Consider the following 24,686-nt stretch of genomic DNA (forward strand, 5'->3'; position numbering starts at 1 on the left):
TCAAGGTAGAGGAGTGTTCAAGCGTCGTGCATCCATAAAGAGAATCATTTTAGAGCGTCAATCCGTCTTTGTGTTTCAGTCTTTTGTATTATGTTTCGTAATTGTATCCCAAACTGATCTAAAGCTAAAATGAAACCAAACATTCAGATCAGAAGATATGAGCAAGAAGCTTGTTTAACAGGATTGCATTAAAAATGGTCTAAGAAAGCTCCCATACAAACACTTCCAATATGATATATAACTTTTATACTTCATGCTTTCCATCTACTCATAAGGTAAATAATATTAGTAAATATTTATAGATCGTTTAAGAGAAACAATGCACTACACAACACACAAATTTGCAACTAAAACAAGCCAAACATCATTAATCACATGCCACCTTTTATATACTTTGTATATCATCTTCACAAGTGTCTTCAATCTTCACCAATCTACTGAGTTTGGCTTGCTTGGAGAAGACCATCTCTGATCTGTGAAGCTATATCTTTAACTGCACCAGGTCCGTGTGGGATGAAAACCGAATTAGACTTTGACGATGCTCCGATTTCCTTCATCGTGTCGAAGTATTGGGTCACCAGAACCATGTCCATGACATCCTTAGATGTCGTTCCGGGGACGTTTTCGGCAAATGCTAGCACGCTGTCTCTGAGCCCGTCAACAATGGCTTGACGCTGCCGTGCAATACCGAGCCCTGCCAGATACTTGGATTCAGCGTCTCCTTCGGCTCTCTTAATCTGCAGTATCTTCTCTGCTTCAGCTTTCTCATTTGCAGCAACTCTCATTCTTGCAGCTGTTTATACAAGGAAATGATACACATGTCAAAGATTTGCATAGCCAAAGGCAAATACAAGCCATATATCATTGATTGCTCAGTCTTTTACTACCTGCATTGATTTCATTCATTGCTCTCTTTACATGCTCATCTGGCTCAATGTCCACAATCAGAGTCTGAACTATCTCATACCCATAAGCTGACATGGCCTACATGACCAAAACACAATATATAGAAAAAAATTCACTTTCTCCAGTTGGTTAATTCTGAATCATGAAGAAAAGAAGAAATTTACCTTCTCCAGTTCGTCTTCCACAGCTTTTGCAATATCATTCTTCTGTTCGAAAGTTGAATCAAGGTCCAACTTTGGAACACTTGCCCTAATAACTAAAAGAATAAAACAACGGAACATCAGCCTTAGTAACCCAACTTCAAAAAACTATAAGTGCTTTTAAAAATTTGTCTATGTGATGTCCAGGTTGGTTGAGGAGGAGAACAAAACACCATTTATAAGGGTATGGAAACCTTTCCCTAGCATACGTGTTTTAAAACCCTGAGGGGAAGCCTGAAAGGAAAAGCCCAAAAACGACAATATTTGCTAACGGTGGACCTGGGCCGTTACAATCTCGGTAAATTTAGCTAAGATTTTATTTTAAAAAAACTACTAAAAAATGAATACAGCACAATTGTGTCTAAAATGACTTTTCTCAAAAAGAATGGTTATAAAACAAGCCTCAAGTTTTTGTCTTATTGATCCGAAACCGAACCAAGTCAATTCGAGTTCAAAAAAAATAACCCAACCCAACCCAACCCCTATAATTTGGGTTGGGTTGGTCCGAGTTGTTAGTTTGTCGGGTTGAATGTACACCCCTACTATCAGTGGACTCTAAGTTTTCTTTTAACAAAAAACGGTAAGTAATAAGCTGAAGAGGATTGGTGCTAACGGCTAAATTTCAAACATTAGTTATGGTAGTTAGAATTTCTTGCCCTGGTAAATAATTATTTATTTCATTGAGGAGTTATCATTAAACACAACAGTAAATGTTCCCTGGAGTAGAACCCATCAAAATCAGCCCAATAAAAGATACTATCAAACTTAAATTGCTCGTAAAGAACTGAACAAAAAGAACAAAGTATACCATCGAAGACATAAGCTTGGATCTGTTCTCTTGTATTGCTAAGCTTATAAAAAGCATCTGAAGCCTTGTCGGCCAGGGCTCGGTATTGAATAGAGGCAACGACGGTGACAAAAACATTATCCTGAACAGATCCAGAAAATAAACTAACATTAAGAATAGTAAACTAATAAACATTAATAGCCTGAACATTTAGCTTAAGGAGCTTCTTATTCTTCTTCATGAATAAGCCCTTTTACAGATAATCTTAGAAAAGAAGTCAATCGATTGTTAATTTTTTGCAGGCAACATACCTTTGTCTTTGTCTCACAGCGAACATCAAGTTGCTGGACACGTAAAGAGAGATGACCAGCTACCTGGCTTCCAAGGCACCAAGGTAGACAATGGCAACCAGGTTGAAGCACATCGTCGTACTTACCAAATGTTTCTCTAATGGCTACAGTTGACTGGTCGACTTGAATGCAACCTAATGCTTGACCCATTTTTGGAGTTCTCAACTGTTATGACAAGAGAAATCCATGATCATCAAACAAAGAACAGCGTCAGAGAAGAAAGAAAAATGCTTTTGAACTTGTTATCTTCGTCAAGAACATTATATTTACAATTTAACTCAAATCATCAACTCTTCTTTTGATGCTGAAGACACTATAAATGAAGTCTCCTCTCATAATTTAATATGAATTTTTTTAAAATTTAATACCAAAACTTGTGTTAGAAATCATTTCTATTATTGACAATTAGATAGAGATTACAAGAGCCAAGGAACAAAATAATCAATTCCCACGAACAGCCTAATTAGTAACTAACGTGGGCCAACACATAAAACCTTTGATTCATTCAACACATCTTCCCCTCTTCCTACCATACATATTCTTAATCGAAGGCCAATCAACTTCATTTAAATGCTCCTAAAGCTGAGAGATGGAGAAAAACTAAAGAACATTCAGTAACCAAACTTTTAGAAATTTGGAGTCAGTCAAACATTGGTGAGTGAAGCTCACCAACACCAAAACTACATGTTCTGAAATCAATTTTTATGATGATATTACCTAATTTAAAACTTTAAAACAAAAAGGCCAAACAGCTTGGCATGATATAAGCCAACACCAAAACTGCATATTCAAACTTAGAGATTTCGTGCAGGTACATAATCTTAGAAATTAACTTCTTCAATTCCAATCATACACGATTCAAATCGGAATACCTAACCTAAGATCTTTGGAAACCTCTCCCTAGCATACGCGTTTTAAAAACTTTGAGGGTAAACTTGAAAGGGAAAGCCAAAGAGGAAAATATCTGGTGGGCTTGGGCCGTTACACATCTCTACTAAGATCTTTGGGTTAGAAAATAAAGATCATGAGGTTTTGAAGAAAACTGAAACAAATCACACTAAATTCCTTTTATTAGATCCAGATTTAAGAAGAGAAAAAGAAAAAGAAATGGGCTTCACGCCTCAAATCATAAAATTTAAGACCTTGCATGGGTAACCATATAGATGACAGAGAGCAGTTAAAATCCAGAGGCACTTCAATTGTTTTTTGGCTGGATGAGCAGAAAAAGAACACAATAAGAAAAACAAGCAAACCTTTATCCCTTGCCTTCTCAATTGCAAGGCCCTGAAATGATTTAACAAAAAAAAAAAAAAAAAAAAAAACAATAATCCTTTCGATAATTTTTCTAATGATTCCTATACAAGACTTGAATTATGATGTGGATGAAATACGGTCCGTCAAATATTTGGTCCCACCACAAAGCTTTGATGGATAGATGTTAGAAGAAGTCAAACTAAACTCACATTGGTTGCTTATTGAAAAGATTTCCTTAGAAAAGCAAGCACCACATGTTTTTCCAAAAAGGATAATAAAGAATTTCACACGTACACAGGTTTACTTAGGGGAGACCGCAATACAAAAACAAAAAAAAAACAAAAAACGAATGGATAATAAAGTAAACCCATCGAACAATATCTTCCATTCCAAAATTTACTTCGACAAACAATTCATCCAGCAAAAACAGAGTTCATTATCCCTTGTTGTACAATTAAACCACTAAAATATACAATTGAACGAGAAACAGAGAATCGAAACCGAAGCAAATTTACAAACCCAGAGCGGAATTAACAACAAGTATGAGAACCGAATCAGCTGAAGTATCAAACTCAAAAATCAAAGTAAATTGATGAGATAGCGAAAATTAAAGCAATTATGCAAGGAAACGTAATGGGAAAGGGATGAAAGTGTTAGACTGACCTTAAAACACGGAAATGTGAGAGAAAAGAAGTGTGAGAATGAAGAAAAACAGTGAAATGGAGTGTATAAAATGGGGAATGGGAAGAGTCGCGTGGGAATTGAAGGAAGGCAGAAAGAGATATGAAATTTGGTGGAAGAAACAAATGGAAGACGACGGACTCTCTCTTTTCTACGCTTATACTCTTCTGGTTAGGCTACCGCGTTTTTATCTCGACTTTTCCGTCCGCCAATTAATTTTTTTTTTTTAATTAAAAAAAATACTAAAATAATATATATATACTTATAAAAATATAAATAAATAAATAAAAAAATAATAAAAAAATAAAAACCTACCTGGACCCATGTGTGAAGGAGTACCATACATCCAACCCTATCCAGAATATAAAAGCGCCCAAAGCCATGAAAAGTTTATGAAAAGTTAGGTCCCGCTCAAGCCACATGCTACCTACATTTGTAGGGTAAAGGCAAGGCGCCAATGTACGGTTGATGACGGAGCTGATGACACCATGTAAGTTAGAGATGAGATATTTGACACGAGTTTACCTTTATTAGACTGTTTTAAGTTATACATTCAGTATTGCTTTAGATTCATTTTTTAAATTTAGTTATTGAAAGTTTATTTTTGGAGATGGGTTGTTTTAGATTTACGAAGGTTGTTTTGTTTCTAAGGTTATTTATGATGAGCTTCCTGTTAATGACTTATATATGCATGGGTGATGTCACTAATAATTAGGTTAAAAAGAATTAGGTGCGTTACAGTTGGTATCCTTATAGTTGAATTTAAAGACGTTAATATGACTAGTTGTCAACTTCTTCCTACCCGATAATTATATGGAGTACGCCGTTGTTGCTTTTTGCTTACATTCTCATATAACACCAATTTCAATTTCTCAAATCTTGCTTTTAAAACTATTTTTCGAAACTTTCTTCTTGAATTGAGACTAAAAGCTCGAGCATACGTCGCTTGGTCGTAGGCAACGTAAAAACGAATAGGCTTAACTCACTTGTTACTGTGAAGTGAGTGTCGCATAATTACAAGTCCACTGTTATCAAAGTGCGATTGTAACAACAGCAAAAACATGTTTTAAAAAGTTCAAAAATACTTATATTTTTAGTATCACTTTTAAATTATACGCATGAATTTTAAAAAATTTGGAAATAATATATGAGGTGTCAGACATATAATTTATCCATATATTGATCAGAAATTTCAAATAAATAAATAATACTTTTATTTAATTATCTTAATTATTTCTAACAATTTTATTACCTTAGATAATTAATTATTTTAGCCATTAACTTAATTTTCTTTTATTAATAAATATATTTTTATTTTTTTATTTTTTTTAGAAACTTTTATTTACTGAATTAATTGTAAATATAATTATTTTATTTTACTCCCTCCAACCTAAAATACATCTATTTGTCATATTCTCTTATTTCCTTTATAAATTACTTAGAAATAATCGATAATTAAAATATTTTTTATCAAGAAAAAAATTAAATAAAAATATAAATCATGAAAAGGAAATAATACCGGAAGTTTTTATTTTTTTTTTTTAATTTTTTTTATTAAAATAGCATTAATACCCCGTGTACATTTAGTATATGAATCGTTAAGTTACTTATTACTTGAGATTGTGACTGCGTATACTTGCACGTTTTTGTGAAAAGATGCAAGTAATATTGCACCCTCTCACAACTAATAGTAGCTTCTATTAGTGAACCTATCTTAAGAATACGGGTCTGCATTGTCCTTAGTAGTCTTCAAGAAGTTAGAGTAACAAGGTCGTGCTTTGAAATATTGTTAGCCACAGAGAGACCTTATGTGGATACGATTAAGGGATCTCCAACTATTCCTTGATTAGAAACTCATCTACAGGGCGCAACGGACCACATGAGGGCTGTAGCTCGACAAGCACGAGGGTCACCCCCCTCTCAATTGTTGGCCTACTAGAGAGTTACCAGCTACTCCCTTATAGTCGACTATTATCTAGTGATAATTTCCCCCATGTCCTATTAGTTCATTAGTTGGGAACAGTTAGAGATCACACCTCACAAATACTTGATATTTGGGTTGAGTGACACGAGTAAGAACATTTCGTAAGGGAGCCTAAGACCCATTAAGAACCCTAGAAGGGTTTGAATATGCTCCAAAGGAGTCGAGTACTAAGCATTGAGAGTCAACACGAGCTCAGATAGAGTGAGTATGAATAGAGAGTTAGGGTCTTAAGGGCAGTTCGGTAGTGAGAATCCGAGAGGGCGTAGTGCCTTACAGGAGCTGGTTTATAGTCGTAAAATCGAGTTAGTTGACTAAAAAGTATATGACCCAGACACGTGATAATTAGCATTATAGGATTGAATTAGAAACTACAGTGTGTTGTAGTATGCTGTTTACTAAATATTTTATACTCACTCGTGCTACTTTTCATGTTATTTACGTAAGGTAACTGTCGTGGTAAAAGCGCTCGAAAACAGTTAACTAACTACGGGGTGAATGAAATATTATTAAATTTATTATCTTAGGATATTTTTAAAATTAACCGTACATGGTTTTGAGGGTGAAAAAAGTGGCACTCTTTAACTCGTCTTGGTTTGGTTGTCTCCCTAAACCCTCGCCGAGATAGAATAGCCGCGAGGACAAAGCCGAAACCATGCTGCGTCTTCAATGGCTGTCTTCTTCCTTGCTTCCGCCATTAAACCCCCCCGAGCTCTGCGCACAACCCTGTTCGAACCGCAGACGATGTCGTTTCAACTCCTCTCGCCAACTCTTCACTCTCACCGCTACACGAAAACCTTCTCCAAAATGCCAGTACGCGTCCTGGAACATGCAGCAGCCTGCCTTCGAACCAGCCTCTCAGACCGATTCATTTTCGCCACAAACAAGCGCCGGCGGTACTTGCTTATCTGTTTTCTTTCTCTTTTCTTTTTGGAAGAACTTCGTATATCCTGTCGGTCATGGTGGAGAGGTGGAATTTGATGCTATTAGGAAATTTGGTTTATGTTGGAACCAAAATGAAGTATATAGCTCTGTTTGTGACATTGACGACATGCACGGTCGAATTATTATGACCTTGTTCGGTGTTTGTTTCTCTTCTCTCCCTCAAAGCTGGGATTATTTAGACATGGTTCAATTTCGAAGGGTTTCTCCCAATCCAAGGGGCTTTTTGAAGTTCTTTGTGTATTCTGTATTAGTTGTTTTTGATTTCTCGGGTTCTGAAGTATTATGGTTTGGCTTGTTTATAGCTGCCGCGGCTTTGCCACCAAGGTTTTTTGTCGGTCATTCGATATACAAAGGAAAGGCTGCCCTGTCCATCGAGCCTAGGCCACCAGAGTTTACACCTATAGATGTATGTTTGACATGGATTCTATATTCATCACAAGAATATGTTCTTGCACTTAGTCATAGTACATTGTGGGTCATTTTCTTTGTTTTTTAGCGTTGTAAGGTTATTAATCTCTTCCAAATTTTTCAGTCGGGGGCGTTCAAAGTATCCAGGCAAGGATTTGTAATGCTTCAGCTTGCCCCTGCAGCTGGTGTTCGTCAATATGATTGGAGCAGAAAACAGGTGTTCGTTAAAACAGGCTGATATTTAACTCCTAAAGTTATTGAAGTTTCTGAATTAATGAGCTAAACTTGAAATTCTAGGTTATGCTGATTACTATTCCACAGGCTTCATATTTGCCATCATAGATATGTGAAAATGTAGTATCATTTCCATTACTATGATGGAGTAGATGATACTGAAAATACTACAATCATTTTTCTGTTTACTAAAATCAAACTATTTTGATGAACTATAATTAGATGATGTCTTGAAAAGGTTAAAGTCATTGTGGATTTGAAATCACAATCTTCCTACTGTGAGAATGAACTAAATTAGATTATACTTTCATTTGTATATAGGTATTTTCATTATCACTGACAGAATTGGGAAGTTTAGTTTCCCTTGGCCCACGGGAGTCTTGCGAATTTTTCCACGATCCCTACAAGGGAAAAAGGTACTATCTGTTTACAATCTCAATCAAAATCTATACCATTAGTTTCTTCTGTTGTGCCATGCTCGTGTTTATGTGTATTCTTTGGTTACCCCAAACATTTATACAGTCTGCCCAAGCGTGTTTTCTTAGTTCTTAGAATTGTATGATTGCATCACATTGAACATTGAAATTTGAAAACAATGATGTCTTGATCCCTGTAGGCTTTAGTAACCAAATACCACCTCCTCTAGCGGGTACATGCTGACCATTTCTCTTTAGTAGTGAAACAAAATGTTTTTTATGTCATAAGTTATTTGTAAGCCAAGCTTTGCAGGTTGGAAAACACACTATTTTATGATAACAAGAAATGGCAAAATATTTGTTCTACAGTGATGAAGGGAAGGTCAGAAAGATACTAAAAGTCGAGCCTCTTCCAGATGGTTCTGGACATTTCTTCAATCTCAGTAAGTCTTGAATTGAAACCTCTATGATGCATTTGAGTTGAATATAAAGCTGAATTCTGCTTAATTGGTGTTCAATTGAAGAGAGGGAATGTGGTACCTCTAATTGATTTTAATTGGTTGGAAGCATTTATGTCTCATTTACTTGTCATTTTATCTCCCATACAACCTTTTTTTCTGTCGGAACTTCAACTATGATGTTGTTTTCTGATAGGATTAGTACACGTCCTATCAAATACGCGAACTCAAAAAGAAGCGAGAGAAATAGTATATGATAAGTTGGTGTGTATGACTCGTGAGGAAGTATATCTTTAGTATAGATGCAGCTTCGTGTGCTAGATTGTTAGAGCGAGTGTAATAAGTATTTGCTTACTTATAGTTTGATGGATAACTATATTTCAACCGTCCTGCTTTAGTTTGCTTCGTTATTAGACCTCGGGAATCGTCTTAAGAACTTAAATTACCCTTTGGTTTTCTTATTCCAGTTAATAAATAATCTACATATGAATCGTCATAATAATTGTCATCTGTTCCTAATGAAACTTTTTTTTTAAAATTCATTTTTCTCTATACATAGGGTTGGGTCCTATAAACTGCAATCTAAGAAGCAGGGACACTTTTAATTTGGCTAGCATCTCCATGTCCAACACGTGTCAGATACTTAGCCACCACAAATAGAACATTTGCTAGCATAATAGATATGCATTAGACCCTAGTTGGACAAAGCAACCAATATTTCTTTGAGTGCAATGATGCTTGAGAAAGTGTTTCATTTTTTCCTTACCTTTTCTGTTCTATTTTGTTGCACAAGGCGTTCAGAACAAGCTAATCAACGTAGATGAGAGCATTTATATTCCCATCACCAAAGCCGAGTATACTGTACTTGTCGAGGCTTTCAAGGTAAAGTTCTTTCTTGTTTACTTCCTTTTCATGATTGTTTGATTCATTCCGTATCAGTGATTGAGATTAAAGGAGAGAAAAGCTGTGTGTATGATTTGGATCAGGACAGTGGAAACTGCAAAAATTGAGAAAAAAGAACCTACTTAACTCACCAAAACTGAATTGGTCCGGTTGGTTTCAAGAACTCTTATTTGCTGGTTCAGTTTCATTAAGTTAAAAACTGAAGATTAGTCGGTTATTGGGATCAGTCATTTTTTGTAACAGCTCAAGTCCATCGCTAGCAAATATCATCCTCTTTGTGCTTTTCCTTTTTGGGCTTCCTATCAAAGTTTTTAAAACGCTTCTGCTAGGTAGATGTTTCACACTTTTATAAAGAATGTTTCATTCTCCTCCCCCATCGATATGGGATCCAAGCTGAACCGACAAACTCTTATACTCTTACTTGTGATGACCCATTTGTTTTCTCCAAATTATGTGAATATAATTGATGAATTGGATGTTTAAGGTTGGGTTTGTGATAGGGTTGAATCCATTGATTTGCAGTTTATCTTGCCGCACCTCATGGGATGGCATACGATTGCGAACACCATAACGAGGCCTGAAGATAGCAGCCGAGTAAATAACGCCAATCCCAGGTATGGTGGTGAGTCGGGTGGGTTCGAATGGAGCAGATAGTTTCTACTTTTCCTTATGCTGAAGATGATGATTGTAGTTTATTTCAGTTATCCTGATCTTTCACTAGTTATGATAGTTTAGTCGCTTTTTCGTTTTTTTTTTTTTTTTTTTTATCTATGGGTCTACATTTTCCTAATATATCTCTAAACCCAAATATTTTAATATTATATATCTTGTTTGTATATTAGTTTCTAATATTGTTTTTGAAGTATTTTTATTTTTCACCGAGTTTACTTTTATATAGAAATGTCCATTTCTCCCGCTTGAATGGGGAGGGGATTTCTTGCTTAGACGGGAATGGGAGAGCCCAATAAACGGGACCAAAGACGACGGGATTATATTCCTTGCTTTGCTTAATATAAATATATTTTCAACCAACAAAAAAAAAAAAAAAAAAAAAAAAAAAATATATATATATATATATATATATATATATATATATATATATATATTATAGTAATTTGGAGAGTAAATAGTATGTTATAATATTAAAATATGAATTTGGTTAACATTAATTATATATCCTCAAACATTAATGTTTATGAAGGAAGATATCCTCTCAAGCTACCTTAGAGCCCTTAAGAGCAGAAGCATCACCTCTCCAAAGATACACACACAGAGCTCGATCAACCTTATCGACGACACAAGTCGGGAGAACAAAAATACATGGAAGCTCTGAAGAACAAACCGAATGAGATGTAACCTACCCGTGCAGGATAGGACTTGCAAATACCAACTATTCACATGGGTTGTGTATCGTAGTAATGATAGGTCAATCATCTCAAATGAGGAGACGAAGATAGCACATCTACCAAAATCAAGGTATCATGAATACACAAACTCACATATAAAAAACACTCTTACTAGAATTCACGTACAACTCAGACAAAGTCTCAAATTTCTACAAGCATTCTAAGACATAACTCGGAGAATCATTGTAATGCCTCAAGCCATCGCTAGCAGATATTGTCTTTTTTAGGCTTTCCCTCAAAGTTTTTAAAACGCTTTTGCTAGGGAGAGGTTTCCACACCTTTATAAAAAATGCTTAGTTCCCCTCTTCAACCGAGGCGGGATCTCACAATGATAATCGAAATGACTAAAAATCATCAAGTCATCTACAAAACCTAAGTATGTTGTTTTCACAAGGTCAAAACCAGACAAAAAATGAAACTCCAATTCACAGAATCATATGCCTTTTGCAAGTCCACCTTGAGCATAGAATGAGGAGGACCACGACCCATATGGTATTGTTCAACCAACTCTTGCAAAAGTAGAATATTATCCACAATCCTTCTCCCCTGCACAAAAGTTGATTGATTAGGACCAATAACCTTAGGATGTGCCATAGCCAACCTATTTTTCAAAATCTTCGATAACAACTTGCAAATGATATTACAACCAGAGATAAACGAAAATTGTGAGATTCCACATCGATTGAAGAGGATAACGAACCATTTTTTATAAGGGTGTGGAAACCTCCCCCTAGTATACGCATTTTAATAACCTTGAAGGGAAGCCTGAAAGGAAAAACTCAAAGAGGACAATATCCGCTAAGGGTGTTCTTGGGCTGTTACAAAAATCTTCAAACCTCTCTAGACTAGTCTTCTTAGGCACTAAAGTAACGAACATACCATACGTACGTATAGCAATATTCGAGCCAAATCGAAAACATGATAAACAACTTCATGAAACTAATCTCTAAAGCAAGAAAAAAGAGACTAAAAAATGGTTGCTTGGACGATAAGACCAGAAAAGAATGCTACTAATACACTTGAAAAGGTTGAAAACAATGAATTAGAAGTGCTAACTTGGCTTAATCCACCTTTACTTTTAGCTTGCCTTCACTACTTCCCCTCCCTCAATGCTCTTAAGCTACTCAATACCGTCCCCACCATCTATATGTATATCTATATATATATCTATATATATATATCTATGAACTATAATGTTTCTCCCATTCCCCACCATAACTCAACATCTAATCTCTAATCCCTTTACTCTAATGGCAACTCCATCATCTCTGCTTCTCTCATTACTAATAATTCTGTATTTAGCTTCGGAATTCGACATCGCTCGTTCCGATCCCGACCCGCTTCAAGATTACTGCGTAGCCGACCCGAAAGCCTCCACATCTTCCTTCTTCAATGGCATTCCTTGCATAAACCCTAATTTAGCTAATACACAACATTTCACAACATCGGCTCTATCCCTACCTGGAAACACCAAAAACCTATTCGGATTCAGCGTTACACTAACAAACACCCAAAATTTACCTGGAATCAACACATTGGGCTTGACATTGGCTCGAATCGACATCGGCGCCAGAGGGATTGTGCCGCTCCACTCGCACCCGAGAGCCTCGGAAGTGACGATTTGCTTGATTGGGCGAATGGTCGTGGGGTTTGTGGACACTTCGAATCGGGTGTTTACGAAGAAATTAGGGCCAGGAGAGTCGTTTGTTTTTCCGAAGGGATTGGTTCATTTCATGTACAATGAAGATGTGAAGAACTCGGCCGTTGCGGTTTCTGGCCTGAATAGCCAGAACCCTGGCGCCCAATTGGTGGCGTTGGCGGCGTTCGGCTCTAAACCTCAAATCCCTGAAGAAGTGTTGAAGAAGTCTTTTGAAATTAGCGAATGTGAGATCGCTCATATTCGTAAGAGTCTTGGCGGGTGATGTATTTATATGAAACTAATTTATGTAAAATCCAATGTTATTAATGTAACCTTAACAATATGTCGTTTATACTATACGGATAATATGTTGTCGTGACATCCTTGATAAGGAGTATGTTGCAAATGATTTGACGACTCCAATCTGTGAAATTTACTACTTCCTATAACAAGATGAGTAGTTCTCTTAAGCTAATTTTAAAAATTGAATAACAGAATCTCACATTCTCATTGTCAGATGAAAGATGTAATCAGGAGGGTAAATTGACTCAATTATAATTATGAACATCTCATGAAATATCAATTTTATTTTATTGATTATATTTACGAATACAACTTGTTTTACTGTGCATGAGAGTACAATTAAAAATCTACGATAAAGTGACCTATTATAATTGATGAATGAGAATTAATTGTGTGTGGTCGTTTACTAACCCATAGTAATACTAAAAAGATTAATTTAATTGAAAGAAAAAAAAATGAAAAATTGAAATAAAATATTTATTTGATATATTAAATATAAAGGATAAAAATATATTTAATTTAAAGTGGGGAGATTTTGGATTTTATTGAGTTAATGAAGATATAAATAAATGAAGGAATAAGTAAGTAAATAAATAATTAAAATATAAAAAAAAAAAAAAATGGTGAAATCGTGTAGAGCCGCCACTGCAATACTCTGTGGCGGTGGCGTTGGCTTGTAGCGGCAAGTGGTGAGGTGGGAACTGGCATGGGCAGTAGCGTCAATGAGTAGTGAAGCTCGTGGCGGCACTAGCATGCGACTGCTCTCGGTGTGGCCGGTTGTAGACGCCTACGGCATGAAACGTTGGTCATAGCGGCGGTGCGGTGTGACGGTGAGGAGGTTGTGGAAGGTGGCGTCAGCGTAAGAAAGGAGGAGAAGATGGAGACGGTGGCAACGACGCTGTCGGGAGGGCTGTCCTAAAACCTCTTAATTAATTATTTAATTTTTAATAATAATTTTGATCCTTTTACTTGCCACTTAATATAATTCATTATATAAATAATAATAAAAATAATATTCAAATAATAATTTAAAAATTGTACTAACCTATCTTGATAACACTATCGATACAATTCGTTTTGTAATTATTAAAAATGATTTATTTCAAATCGTTCATGTGGAAACATTTATTTTCTCAAATCGTTCATGTGGAAACAGTAGGGGTATGGTATGTATAAAACTAAACCACCAAATATTTAATCTATTTTTGCAAATCTATTAATTGAGAAAATTAATATTTTACAAAACGATTATATGCAACTCAATTATTAATTCTAAGTGAGTTATGAACTCCTATCGTGAGTGAGGACTTGTCTTTTGCTTTGGATAAATCAAAATGATTTTTGGAACCGATTCAATATACCTATGCCAAATGCTTTAGAAACTTGTCCAAATAAAAAATTGGAAACATTATTTCACAAGATATAATTCATTCACTTCCATATAAAATAAATAGATGAGTAGTTCTCAAGTGTTGATATGAGACTTGAACAAAAGACTCTACTCTCCCCGGAGAGAAATTTAGTTTATAGTTGAATCGTAAAAAAAAATTCATTAGAGAACACGATCGGTCCTTACCATAAAAGATATAATTTCAAGGTAAAACATACTTTTTGACCCTAATGTAAATATGAAGAACTTGGAAAAAATCGAATGATTTAGTAATGAAAATATCCATAAACATACCTTGTATGTAAATATGAAGAACTTGGGAAAAATCGAATGAGTTAGCAATGAAAATATCCATAAACATACCTTGTCCTACAATGCACCTACAATGAAGTGACCTATTGCGCCAACAATGAAGTGACCAACAAAGTGTCAATGAGTTTAAATCAACAATGAAGTGACCTATTGCGCCAACAAAGTGTCAATGAGTGAAAATTGATTTAATTAATATCATTGATGCTTATAATATGTAAATCCATAAAGTCTCCTTCCCAGCAGGACCAACCAAGCTTATGTTTACTCTTGGTTTAGATAAGGAGATTTGAATGTGCAAGTCCACATTTTACCAGGGAGATTGATCAAGATTCAGAGTATTTTTATTGTTTTAAGTTCCAATCCTAAGAGATTTTATTGCTCAATGTCAAAGGGACTTCGTTGTTCCAAGTTCACTCGAAGCTTACACAGGCTAAAAATTAAAATGTATAAATCAAGTGGTTCCTAATATAAAGCTTCATTTACACATTCTAAAATCCTTTCTTTTTTTTTTTTACTAACGAAAGAAACTTTAGGAAGACTAATAATAAGAAAGATATCATTTGCCTATTAAAAAAAAAAAAATTACAACCAAACATCATAATCCTTTTTCATAAATCACTTCTAAACAAATCAATTTCATTAAAATCATATGATCACTTCTTCTAAAACTTACCATTCAAGAAGCCACCAAATCTGCAGTTAATTCAATGAATAGAATTTATTTATAATCACAAATGCTAAGGGTTCAGTCATCTATTTCACCATAGTTCAACAATGAAAGATAAGTAAGTAATGACATCTATATGTGTTACCAGAACTGTTACCTTCTGCGTTTGAATCGAGCTAATCAAATTTTTATATCAAGTTTCTAACAAACAATCTCAAACAACCCAACTCAAACCAAAAAGTAATTTCGTTGAGGAATCCCAACTTTAGGGTAATATATATAGGAAGTGATCCCATAAGATGATTCCTCTTTATTGTGAATGCTCATGCAAGAAGCATATTTCACAGTTACGAATGAATATACCAACGTTTAAGGGTTAAATATCTCGAGGTCGAATCACTGAATGAAAGGGACAAACAAACAAACAAACAAAATATATTCATAATCTACATGAAAATTTAGTGGTAACCAAACTTACAGCCGTGAAGGGAAACATCACTTCAATCAAACCTCCTTATTATCCATTTTTTGCTTCTGATGGATTTTGGGGGGAGTTTGGAGGTCCCAAGCAGGCCTCTCGAACACTTCATATAAATAAATCATGGAAGTACCGCTCTCAGCTCTTTCCTATCTGCTCCAAATGACTGCAGTGGAAATTAAGGCGATAAGACAACTAGAAGTACAGAATTACTTAAAACTATAACGTTATTTTTATCGACGCATGAACACAAATCATTCCATGCAGATGCTAAGAAAATCATGGAGACTTCTAAGGGACTTCTAAAGGCACCCTTGACAGTACTTAGTTTGACATAGAAAAACAACTTTTAACCACAATTTTCCCTCGAATCAAGTGGGTGAACATTGACAAAAAGAAAACAAGTGAACGTCGAGTAAAAATATTTGTAGAATTAAGAACAAGATGGCATTTAACACACTGTTCCTACTTCTATTTCCTTTGCTCTAGAAAAGAGTTGTGTTAAGAAGAATGAACGATATTTTACGGATTAGCCATCATTCCGTTTCACGCATGAATTTCATACTGATACTCTGATTAGCATTTATGCTCGAGTTCACTTAATATTTACAATGGAACAGTTAAGACAAAGGAAATGAAAAATACCTCAGTTCCAAAACCTTTCACATACACATTTGTGAAGAGTTCGGAAGGATCTGGCAACGGATTTTCCTGAAACATGGCGCAAACAACTATTATTCGTATTTACTCTTAGTAAAGACAACATGAAAAATGTTTCCTTGAGATTAGTTCATAAATGAATGTATTCCATAAATTTGGTTATGTACAAACACAATTCGAACTATTAATTTATTTGACTACATGCTGCTCACCTTAGCTTGAGCAATAGCTTCATCGACTTCCTTTCTGACTTCCTTCTCAATATCCTAATGAACGAAAAAAGAAAGTTTAGTTCTCAAAAAGGTTCAAAGACCTCGGTCTAACAGACCAATCCACTGAACAAAATGATGCACTGCAAGTGAAGCACTTGATCGGTCAAGGTAGGAGACAACATGATAACTAATTTTTTCACCAATTAATTATATTCCAAATTGCAAACGAAAAAAGTTAGCATCCAGAACCAAGTCCAACAATATACCTTTAGCTCCTTTTCAGTTGCCAGATCATAGGATACTATCAGTTTTCTTATTCTTTCAATGGGATCACGTTCCTGGTATTAAATCATAATGAAAACATTCAAAAATCAGAATCTGATTCTAGAAAAAAAAAAACATATAGTGAAATGCTATTCAGAAAATGATGAATATTTAAAAGAAGCAAACCTGTCTAACACCAGAGATCTCATCACGTGTTCGGTATGTGCTACCAGGATCAGACATAGAGTGACCATGATACCTATAGGTGTCCATTTCAAGGATCTGACAAGAAACAAAGAGAAAACATAAATATATTTACATTTACTAGAAGGGAACAATAATGTGCCTTTTTTTGGGATAGCTTAGGGATCGGGGAGTACGCCCTCCCAATGAGGTTAAACCAGCATGTACTGAACAACAAGGTCCATTCTTTAAAACATGTTCCTTAACAAACTTGGTCCATTCTTCAAAACATGTTCCCACCATGATGCATTTAATAGAGAGGAAACTCACAATTGGTCCATTCTTCAAAGCATGCTCCTTCGCAAACTTGCAAGCCTGTTTGACAGCTAGAGCATCCATACCATCCACCTATAACCCAAAAATAATGATCATAAGTTCCTTTCCTTTTTTTTCCTGACAACCCAAGTAAGCAAGGAAACAACATCCAAACAAGAAGCCATAAAGAAACAAGACATATGACATTAGAGGGTATCATTTGAGGATCCCCAAACTTTCAAAGGAACTCCAGAATGAATATCAGAATGAATCCAGTTTGTTATGTTCAAACGAAGTTCAATAAGATTGCAAAAGGAGCACTACCACAAAGAGAAAATAACCAAGATATGAACATAGAAGGCAGTAAAAAAAGACGAGAATAGTAACAAAAACTCTAATCAAATCATCAGCGGCAGCACAAGGAGGGTATTAGTTTATACACACAATACTGTGTAGTACTGCCTCCATCTTTGGTTACATGAAATGAAGGAACATGCAAATTCTGTTTTAAAGAAAAAAAAAATATATGTATATGTATGAACAAATGAAAGAATATAAGGACGTACAAAAAACAAGCTCAAAATAATAGGGAGCTCAACATAACTATGAAAGGAGGCTCCAATCCAAAAGGACAAAGCCAAGACCATAATTACAAAAGGTGGAGTGATCGATGCCCACAAAGAATCATTAAACCTGAAAAGTTCCCAAACCTCCCCATCCACAACGAAGCAACAATTATATTAAAAAAAAAAAACTAAAAGAATTGAATTCCAATTGAAAATGAGAAAACTCTATTTGAAGCAACAAATGTGACAAAACTCAGAAGCTACCGAACCTCCATACAACATCTTCACATTTAGGCTATTATCCATAGAATAGTCACATTTTTTTTTCTTTTCTTTTCTTCTTTTTGGTAGCTTCCGAGTTTTGTGTTGGTTGGGTCTTGTTCTCGAGCAACCCTTTTTGTACTTCATCAATTTTAATGAGAGCTGGTTTCTTCGTCAATATATACATATACACACAACAACAGAGAGGATATTTTAGATATATATATATTTTTACTTGTCAAAATACTTTGATGGCGTCCATTATTTTTAAGAGATTAATGACTCAGAAGATATTTTAGTCAAATATGCTATAAGAAACTGTAGGTTTGACTTCTTCAATCACCTGCAAAAGACACATAAGGCAATGTTTGGGGGAAGGTGCATGCCATGGATAGCCATCCAGCACTAGTGGTGTGTCCTGCCTCATACAGTGCCTCAAAGAAACTTTAAGAGCCCATCACACACTTCCGTGTGTGTGTGTGATATATATATGACACAAAATTGCCGTAAAAGCATAGAACTATGGTGATATTCTCAATATTTTAGTATGTTCGTTATCTCACCATACGACACACTACCGTGAAAAAGATGTTTACACCATCCCTGAAATTATCTAATTGTCCAATTGTCGAAGCTAGTACTTCAATGGTAGTCCCAATATCCTAAGTTTATCAAATATGCCTTCAAGTTTCCATTGACATATTTTAAAAATCATCATGGGCGGGGTGGAGATTACAACCTCTTTGGAGAAGTAGAGATGCCTTAACCTCACTTTGCTCACGTTGGCTCAAGTTTCCATTGACATGATTGTCAACACTGTTTGTTTTGAAAAAATCCACACCCACTTCAAGCCCCACACTTTGGAGACATTAAGGGTTTTCCTTATTAACCTCACGAAAATAATCTAACACACGACCTCTAGTAGGCATTACTCGGAAACTGAAGGTCTTAGCCAACATAGAATGACAACTCATTTAGTTGCAATTTGGATAAACATAGCCATTTCTTTCACCTCATGATTGAAATCTCTTTCCATGAATGGGCAGAAATTTGATAATATTGCCGGTGAAAACCATAAAAGTGACACTGACACAACCACAACCTCAAACTCTAGCCCAGATACATGTGTTAAGTCTTAAGCCACTTTTCAATTGCAACTTACAACATCACGCACACAGCTGATCAAGGAAATGTCAGAGAAGTCTTCGGAGTAAACCATGTGAAAGCGATAAAATAGCAAAGAACATATAGCAACTTTGAACCTCATATTCATGGTTCGCGTTCATATGAGTGACTTTGTATATTATCTATCTACCCAAATTATTTTCGCTAACTACGCAAGAATCACACAAACTACCACAACATTTCTTAAAGAAGCAAAATATATAACGAGAATAAGAAAATTTGAGAAAACCAGGGTCAATTATAAATATTCAGCCATCAAAATATGGGGATAGAGAAGCCTCACTTTCAATCCAGGAACGTAGTCCCCACGTTTATAATAAGCTGGACTCTTCGCTGCTCTCCACTCTGCAGTCCCCATACCATCTAACAAAAATCACAACCACAATCAAATTAAGTCAAACAAGATTGTGACAAATAGATAAAGCGAATAGAATTGGACGTTGAATTTTTCCTAAATTCTTACAATGGTTGTTCTCGCAGACGAGAATAACAGGCAGATCCCAAAGCGCGGAGATATTAAGCGCCTCGAACAACTGACCCTGATTCGCCGCGCCATCACCATAAAGAGCAAAAGTTACAGTCTCATCCTTGGAATACTTCTGCGCAAAGGCTACTCCACATCCAAGAGGCACCTGAGCCCCAACAATACCATGTCCACCATAGAAGCAAGCGTCCTTCTTATAGAAATGCATAGAACCACCTTTCCCCCTCGAGCACCCAGCCTGGCGACCCATTAACTCCGCAAAAATCTGCAGAAGCGTTCCTCCACGACCAAGGAAGGTACAGTGATCACGATAAGCAGTAATAATCGCATCCTTCTTAGTAATCGCAGCCTCCATTCCAACAGCGACGGCTTCCTGACCATCATAGAGATGACAAAATCCGCGGATCAACTTAGCCTTATAGAGAGAATCAGCGGCGATTTCCATCCGCCGCATCAGCGCCATGTCTCGGAAGAATCCAAGAAGCTCCTTGGGATTGGTCTCGACAGAACGCGACGGCTCATCGCACTTATGGGCGGTGAAAGGGACAGATGTCTCGATTGTGAGCGAGGAAGAGTTATCGGCGGCCGACGAGATCGAGCGGCGGAGAGAGGAAGAGTATGAGAAGCCGGCAACGAGCGGCTTGAGGAGATTGGATCGGGAAGCTGCGTGAGAGAGAGCCATCTGAATCGCGAGATCGGAAGGAAGGTTGGTTGAGCGTTTGAGGTTTGAGAAATGGGTGAGGAACAATGACGGTAGGTGGAGGCTGCGTAACTACAGACTTCAATTCATAATTAAAGTTTAGATTTATATTCCTTTTTTAAAATTAATATTTAAATAAAGATATATTCCATTTTTGTTCCAACTTTCCCATTAATTAGTTTTCTTTTTAATCATTTGGTCTTCATTTTTTTAAAAATTGTTTTTATTTTCTTCTTTAAAATATTTTAGTTAAATTTTAATAAATAAATAAAACCGTAACCATCAATGCCCAGATCCACTGCTAGCCGATGTTGTCCGACTTTCCCTTTCGAGCTTCCCCACAAGGCTTTAAAATGCATCTGCTGGGAAGGTTTCCACACCCTTATAAATGGTGGTTTGTTCCCATCCCCAACCAATGTGGGACATCACAATCCACTCTCTTTGGGGCCCAACGTCCTCCGCTGACACTCTTTCCTTCCTCCAATCGATATGGGATCACCCCAAATCCACCCCCTTTTGGGGCCCAGCGTCCTTACCGGCACACCGCCTCGTGTCTACCCCCTTCGGGGAAAAGCAAGAAGACTGGCACATCGTCCGGTGGTATCGCTAGCAGATATTGTCCTCTTTGGGATGTGATGTCTCACATTGGCTGGGGAGGAGAACAAACCACCATTTATAAGGGTGTGGAAACCTTCACTAGCAGACGCATTTTAAAGTCTTGAAAGAAGACAATATGTGCTAGCAGTAGATCTGGACCGTTACATGAATTACTAGCCCTTTCAACATATTTTGTCGTCACTCACGTGCATCTAAAGAATAATAAAATTGCTATAAAAAAAAAAAACACCTTTAATTTTAAAAATTAATTTTTTATTTTTTAAAAAAAGTTAATAATTTCATAATTTCTTGAAAATTATGAAATTAGGATTAAAAAATAATGAGAAAATAAATAGCATATTTAGAAACCAACATAATTATGAAGTTTGTTTGTGTTGAGACTAAAATAGAACATTCCAGAATCAAGAAACCTCCAAAAATTCTTTAAACCAAATTTAAATAATAACAAAATAAAAAAAAGAAACTCAAAGCTGCCCTAATTTGTAATTAACCGACACTCTATTTGGCTCTCTCTTTTATAACATGTCTGTGCTGCATGTGTTTCACGTGAATTTAATGTCCTTTTATGTTTTAATTATTTTATTATATTTAATCTTCACCATTTATATTTTATATTTATTATAATATTTATTACGTATAAATAAAATATTTTTAAGATTAAAATTGTAATTTAATTAAAAATATTAAATCATTATCGAAATGATAATTGATGTCTTATCTATTAAATTTATTATAATTCAATTTTCCATACGATCATTAATTATTATTTAAAAAAATAAGGCTTTTGAAATTCCCAACCGTTGAATTTTAAGATATTCCCAAGTACCTTTTGAAGACTTTGAAGGGACATTTATATAAAAAAAATAAAAAATCAAATTAATATAAAAAATTTTATTTGAAAATAACAGCCAGTTTCTAAGCTCCCATATGCAATAAATGAAGAGTATTGTTAACATACATATATTAAAATGACGATTTTGCCCTTATTTGAAAATCATATTAAAAACGTTCGAGTATTAAAATACTTAGTACGTCACTCTTTTGTTAGAGTCAGATATGCATACAACATATGGGGTTACTCACTCGTGACTTGTCTTAAATTAAGATCATCTAGCTCGATCCTAATCGGCACATGGAGGCACTGGCTACTTAATCTGTACATGAGTGACTGGTTCTAAAAAATTATGACCCATTTGTACGGTGCTCGATAACATGCTTGTATGTGTTTGCATTTCTCGGTCCTAACAATATGGTTACTTAGGAGATATTTTATGATATTCAACGGGGATTGATATAATAAAGACAAATTTAGGTTGATATAAAAGTAGGAGCCAACCCAATTAAAAATAGAAGAATCATTTTGCAATTATTTCCAACTCAAGAAAAGGGCTAAATGCATCTTTTTGAGAGAATATTTTGATTTTCTATAACCATTTCATTTTTTGTTTTTTTTTTTTTTTTTTTTTTGTTTCTTTTTCGATTTTGGGAAAATTTTCTTTAATTATGATTATATTTTTAAAAAATATATTATAATTAATGACGACGGGACGTTTAGGGGTAAAGCACTGTTTCATTGCGGGCTGTGAGAGCGGTACCAAATTGAGGCAAACTCTGAATACTAGATATGATCTCAAAATATCACGGGTCTTACTAGGGACGTAAGAGCTCTATGCCATTTATGGAATAGTGGCCTGTGCGGCTTGATTGACTGTTTGTGAGGCAGGATATTGGGATTAGACTAATCATCATCAGATAAGAACTCAAAGGTACGGGTGGAAGTACTGTTCCTAGCACTCCTAGAACTGAAGTGCTAGCATGGGGCCTGCGGTGACGTGCGAGGGTTTGTGGGGGATATGTGGGCGGAGTATGTGAGGGATGCGCACGAGGGTCGGAGGGCGCGTGGGCATAGGGGTCGTGTATTTTCTCAGGTAGTGTTTGAAGATGTATTCTTTATGTGCTCTATAAATGTACATACAATCAATATAAATCTCTAGGTGTGGTAGAGTTTATCATTAGAATTATTTCAAAAGAATCCTTTCTTTATTTTTATATGAAATTAAGTAAAAATAATAATAATAATGTGATTGTAAATGTTAAGTTAGGTTTATGTTTTTACCGCCGTGAATTTTTTTGTTTCTTCTCGTAACGTGTATTTTTGTTAATGGATAAAGAGATCAAGACCTAAAATTTTGTCCATCCTTCGAGATTTTCTTACCCTTTAAAAATGTTTGATTAAGAAATAAATTCATCTAATCAAACCGAGGTAAAGGTGGAGCTATTCGAGTCGGTCCACGTGAGGCAAATTTCACTAAAAAGGAATAGTGGACGTCAACGAATGTAAGTAGCTATTTGGATCAGCTCGTTTTATACTTGTTAAGTTTATATAGGGTAGCAGGCACGTTATAGAAGTTTATAGGCTACTGGTGTCTCTTAAAGAGCTTAAATAGCGAAGATTTATGAGACGATAAATTCTCGATTGAGATTGAATTCTAAAAAAGTAAGATGAGTTGCTAGACCTTCGAGCGAGTTGAATGTGAAGGTTTGTTAGTGTTTGGGTGACTCAGTCTGAAATATAAGTGTGTCGGGATTTCTTGGTTGGCTAGAATATCGTGTTTCTCTTAAATTATGCTTGTTTCATATGTGACATGTTCTCTGCTATGCATGAATGAATAATGATTTACTATATGATAGTGATACAGAGACTATGCCCCGAATGATGAAAGTACAATGTGAGAACTATCAGAGAGGGACGATAGGTACTTTAATTGTGAACCTATCCTGAGAAGTAGGGGTCCACATGTGTGTAGTATACGTCGGTAGTTTAATAGGTCATCTAGAGCCTAATCATGTAGTCTACTAGGTCTCGTAGATCCACTTGACTGATATGCCGAGAACTAAGTTAGGGCCATGAGTTAACCAACGGTCTTTAGGAAACCAAAGAGTCTAATAGACGAGTCGTAGATAGCCGAGAGCGAGTCTTAAACGATGAGTTAAGAGAGTATATGATAAAGCATAATTAGAGAAACATAGTAAATAAAGCGTTAGTCATAACACCCTAGGACTCCTGAACATGAAAAATCAAGCTCTAGAGAGTTGATCGTCACGTGGATAGTAAATCGAGAAGAACTCAATGATGAGGGTTAAGTAAAGAGTTTACTAGTTCATGAACCCAAGATGAGTATGCTCGATATGGAAGGAAACTCTAACATGTATAGAGCTAGGGGGTGAAAGTGAGGTAACCGGAGTACATAAAATGGTAGTCTCGTCTCACTTACAAACCACGTGACAATTGAATGTGCTCATGTGAGTGTTATTTTAATCTAGAATGAATTTAGAGGGATCTTTGATTAGTCTTTTAAGTTTAGCGAGACTCAGATAATATGAACGCAAACGTTATGTTAATATCATTTTCTTATTAGATCTTAAGCGAGCTATTTTTCGAGTGTATACTCATACTTCTCTTTTTTTTTTATTATCGATGGAACTTGAGACACTAGTTGACAGCGGTAACGCGAAAGAG

General features: G+C 35.6%; 4 protein-coding genes across 7 annotated transcripts; 2 read left to right on the forward strand and 2 right to left on the reverse strand.

The window, feature by feature from the left end:
- Positions 1–231: 231 nt before the first annotated feature.
- On the reverse strand, positions 232–4,338 carry LOC111798263 (hypersensitive-induced response protein 1). 4 transcript variants are annotated; one of them, XM_023681310.2, is made up of 7 exons: positions 4,161–4,338; positions 3,386–3,453; positions 2,205–2,408; positions 1,915–2,035; positions 1,071–1,162; positions 888–984; positions 232–793 (listed from the first exon to the last, which is right to left on the reverse strand). In XM_023681310.2, exons 3-7 carry the CDS (start codon positions 2,391–2,393, stop codon positions 435–437), a joined length of 858 nt encoding a protein of 285 aa, XP_023537078.1. In that variant the 5' UTR covers positions 2,394–2,408; positions 3,386–3,453; positions 4,161–4,338; the 3' UTR covers positions 232–434. The 4 variants fall into 4 exon arrangements, with proteins under 4 accessions (XP_023537078.1, XP_023537079.1, XP_023537081.1 ...); XM_023681311.2 differs by lacking the exon at positions 3,386–3,453; XM_023681313.2 differs by lacking the exons at positions 3,386–3,453; positions 4,161–4,338 and adding an exon at positions 3,497–3,794.
- A 2,399-nt stretch (positions 4,339–6,737) lies between these two features.
- Positions 6,738–10,392, forward strand: LOC111798264 (single-stranded DNA-binding protein WHY1, chloroplastic). The gene is made up of 7 exons (XM_023681314.2): positions 6,738–7,055; positions 7,407–7,510; positions 7,637–7,729; positions 8,068–8,162; positions 8,532–8,605; positions 9,414–9,502; positions 10,046–10,392. The coding sequence occupies exons 1-7, from the start codon at positions 6,815–6,817 to the stop codon at positions 10,175–10,177; spliced, it is 828 nt and encodes a 275-aa protein (XP_023537082.2). The 5' UTR covers positions 6,738–6,814; the 3' UTR covers positions 10,178–10,392.
- A 1,271-nt stretch (positions 10,393–11,663) lies between these two features.
- GLP7 (germin-like protein 7) lies at positions 11,664–12,899 on the forward strand. The gene has a single exon (XM_023681315.2). The coding sequence runs from the start codon at positions 12,123–12,125 to the stop codon at positions 12,849–12,851; it is 729 nt and encodes a 242-aa protein (XP_023537083.2). The 5' UTR covers positions 11,664–12,122; the 3' UTR covers positions 12,852–12,899.
- Positions 12,900–15,470: 2,571 nt separating this feature from the next.
- Positions 15,471–20,632, reverse strand: LOC111798266 (pyruvate dehydrogenase E1 component subunit alpha-1, mitochondrial). The gene is made up of 8 exons (XM_023681316.2): positions 19,828–20,632; positions 19,648–19,727; positions 17,368–17,445; positions 17,041–17,136; positions 16,857–16,928; positions 16,591–16,644; positions 16,364–16,429; positions 15,471–15,884 (listed from the first exon to the last, which is right to left on the reverse strand). Exons 1-8 carry the CDS (start codon positions 20,528–20,530, stop codon positions 15,840–15,842), a joined length of 1,194 nt encoding a protein of 397 aa, XP_023537084.1. The 5' UTR covers positions 20,531–20,632; the 3' UTR covers positions 15,471–15,839.
- Positions 20,633–24,686: the final 4,054 nt, after the last annotated feature.

This window comes from Cucurbita pepo, chromosome 7 (assembly GCF_057944985.1).
Source record: "Cucurbita pepo subsp. pepo isolate OVF chromosome 7, ASM5794498v1, whole genome shotgun sequence".
Classification (NCBI taxonomy): domain Eukaryota; kingdom Viridiplantae; phylum Streptophyta; class Magnoliopsida; order Cucurbitales; family Cucurbitaceae; genus Cucurbita; species Cucurbita pepo.